Below are 2,308 nucleotides of genomic sequence, written 5' to 3' on the forward strand. Positions count from 1 at the left end.
TCTCATTATGCGCTAGAATTCCGCCATCTATGTGTGGTTTTGTCGCTGGCACGGTTAGCTCTCGTGTCAGTTAACCTCAATTTATTGGGGGAGGTAGAGTTGGAAACCCGTTCGATGCGTAAGCAACGCTAAATGAATTATTTAATGTCTGATTATAGTGTTTTGTTGATTGTTGTGAGTGCTTGAAAACAGGCGCTTAAGGTAAGTGTGTGTGTTGATAGGTGAAAGCATGTTAGTGTGTTTTAATTACGCTTATGTACTCAGCTTTGCTGATTGTGTGTGTTGTGTGTGTTTGGCCATGTCTTTATCTTGGCCCTACGATGATCCATTTTAATGGAGAGTAGTGGGGGCAAGTAGAGATACACTTTTCAGGTATTGAAGCATGTTCATGACGGGGCATGAGTGAAGAGAGAATCATGCTAGCTTCCATTAGGATACGATGTATTTTATGCTTTGATTATTTGATGATTCTTATTTTATGGACTAACGCAAAATTTTGGTTTGATTCGGTTTTGAATAAGGGCCTTATATGGTTCCAAGTTGTAGTTGATTTTATTTGACTTTGGTTTTGTTGGTTTTTGACTTGAATTTCGTTGGTTTGGCGTTTGAATTGTTTTACTTGAATGGTTTTGATTTTTAAGTCTTCCGCTGTGTATCTTTGATAGTTGCCCTAGCCGTTTTCACGGTGGCGGTAATGTCTTAGATATTCCTAAAACGTATTTTAAAAAGAGTAAAGTGTGCATTTAAAGGAAAGGAATTTCTAGGTGTTACATTCCAATAGACAAAGTCATCCATCAAACGCGCCGGCCTGTTCAGCGAGAGAATTTTAGCCACTATATCAGATTCAAACAGGCCATGAACAGTCGAAGCATCCCACACGTAAGAACGCGGATCAATTAAAGTGGAAACAAGAGTTGGACGAAGCGACTCTGAACGAAGACCCTTGAACACTACAGGGCCCACTGGGACCCAACAATCTTCTACAATACGAACCTTTGATCCCGAAACAACCTTCCATGCCAAGCCCCGCGATAAAGAAGACATACTAGCGAGAAGACTTCTGCAACCCCAAGAAGGGCGGAGAACTGGAGTCGGACGAGGAGTCCGGAGGGCCGGATACTTGGAACAAAGGAGACGAGAAACAAGCAACTGCGGAGATTGAATTATACGCTAACTCTGTTTAGCCAATAAGGCAGGATTAAACGGAGCAATGCTTCGAATACCTAAACCCCCTAAGCCCTTCGGGAGGTGAAGCAGGGAAGAGGAGCGCAAAGCCATTCCCTGATTGAAGCTCGAAGATTTCCACCAAAATCTTGCCAGCAAGTTGTCAATCTTGGAGCAAATGGAATATGGAACCTTGAAAACCAATAAGATGTGGTTGAATGAGGCTATAAGGACTAAGTTAATAATAAAAAGTTTCACTGCAGGGGACAGCTGAAGAGCAGCGAACACCTCTAGACGAGCACCCACCTTATCCAAGAGGAAACCAAAATCAGAACACTTGCTACGACTCAAATCTACTGGCACTCCTAAATAAGTGCCCAATCTAGAATCATTCCTCAGATTCAAACAACCCGATAGAAACTCCTGATAATCCTTTGGCGTATTCGGACTAAATTTAACAAAGGTCTTCTGCAAATTAATTATTTGACCTGAAAGACTACAGAAGTCCAAAAGTACCTTCATCAATTGAGAATAAGAAGAAGGGGAGACTTGGAAAAACACAAGCCAGAGTGCCCCGGGCAATCTTAATACCCTGAAAAAGCCCTTCCGATTCAGCCTTACGAAGCATGGCAGAAAGAACCTCCATACAGAAAAGTTTTGGTAAGACACCATTAACCAACACCTGATAAGAAACAGGTTTCACACACTGTAAAATCAGATGGATCCAGGTAGCAGGGAATCCAAACACTTGAAGGACCTGGGCCAAAAAGTCCCACCCAACTCTGTCATAGGCTTTGTTCATATCAAGTTTCAAAGCTACTAAGAAACGCTTCCTAGCCTTTGAAGCATTCATGAAAGAGAGCAATTCATGTACCATTAAGCAATTATCAGACATTAATCCTCTTGGCACAAAAGCATATTAGGAGTTTGAGATCAGATCTGGTAACACAACCTTCAGTCGATGAGCAAGACACTTCGCAATACATTTGTAAATGACATTATAAAGGCCAATCGGACGAAACTGAGACAAGAGTTCTAGATTATTCACCTTAGGAATTAGAACTAAGAAAGTATGGTTCCGGTCCTTGAGAAGATACCCATGAGCAAAGAAAAATTGAACTGCACTTACCACATGATCTCCTAT

The 2,308-nt window shown here is 41.6% G+C and overlaps 1 protein-coding gene across 1 annotated transcript; it reads right to left on the reverse strand.

The window, feature by feature from the left end:
* Nucleotides 1-1,170: 1,170 nt before the first annotated feature.
* LOC145594177 (uncharacterized) lies at nt 1,171-2,059 on the reverse strand. The gene is made up of 2 exons (XM_081650512.1): nt 1,756-2,059; nt 1,171-1,652 (listed from the first exon to the last, which is right to left on the reverse strand). Exons 1-2 carry the CDS (start codon nt 2,057-2,059, stop codon nt 1,171-1,173), a joined length of 786 nt encoding a protein of 261 aa, XP_081506638.1.
* Nucleotides 2,060-2,308: the final 249 nt, after the last annotated feature.

This window comes from Chenopodium album, chromosome 19, assembly GCF_948465745.1.
Source record: "Chenopodium album chromosome 19, dcCheAlbu1.1, whole genome shotgun sequence".
Classification (NCBI taxonomy): domain Eukaryota; kingdom Viridiplantae; phylum Streptophyta; class Magnoliopsida; order Caryophyllales; family Amaranthaceae; genus Chenopodium; species Chenopodium album.

Excerpts from the sequence above, each read along its gene's own strand:
- LOC145594177 (XM_081650512.1), bottom strand. The coding sequence starts at position 2,059 with ATGTCTGATAATTGCTTAATGGTACATGAATTGCTCTCTTTCATGAAT. Across the intron at positions 1,653-1,755 it reads ATCGGAAGGGCTTTTTCAGG|GTCAAATAATTAATTTGCAG; the intron begins GTATTAAGATTG and ends GTAGTCTTTCAG.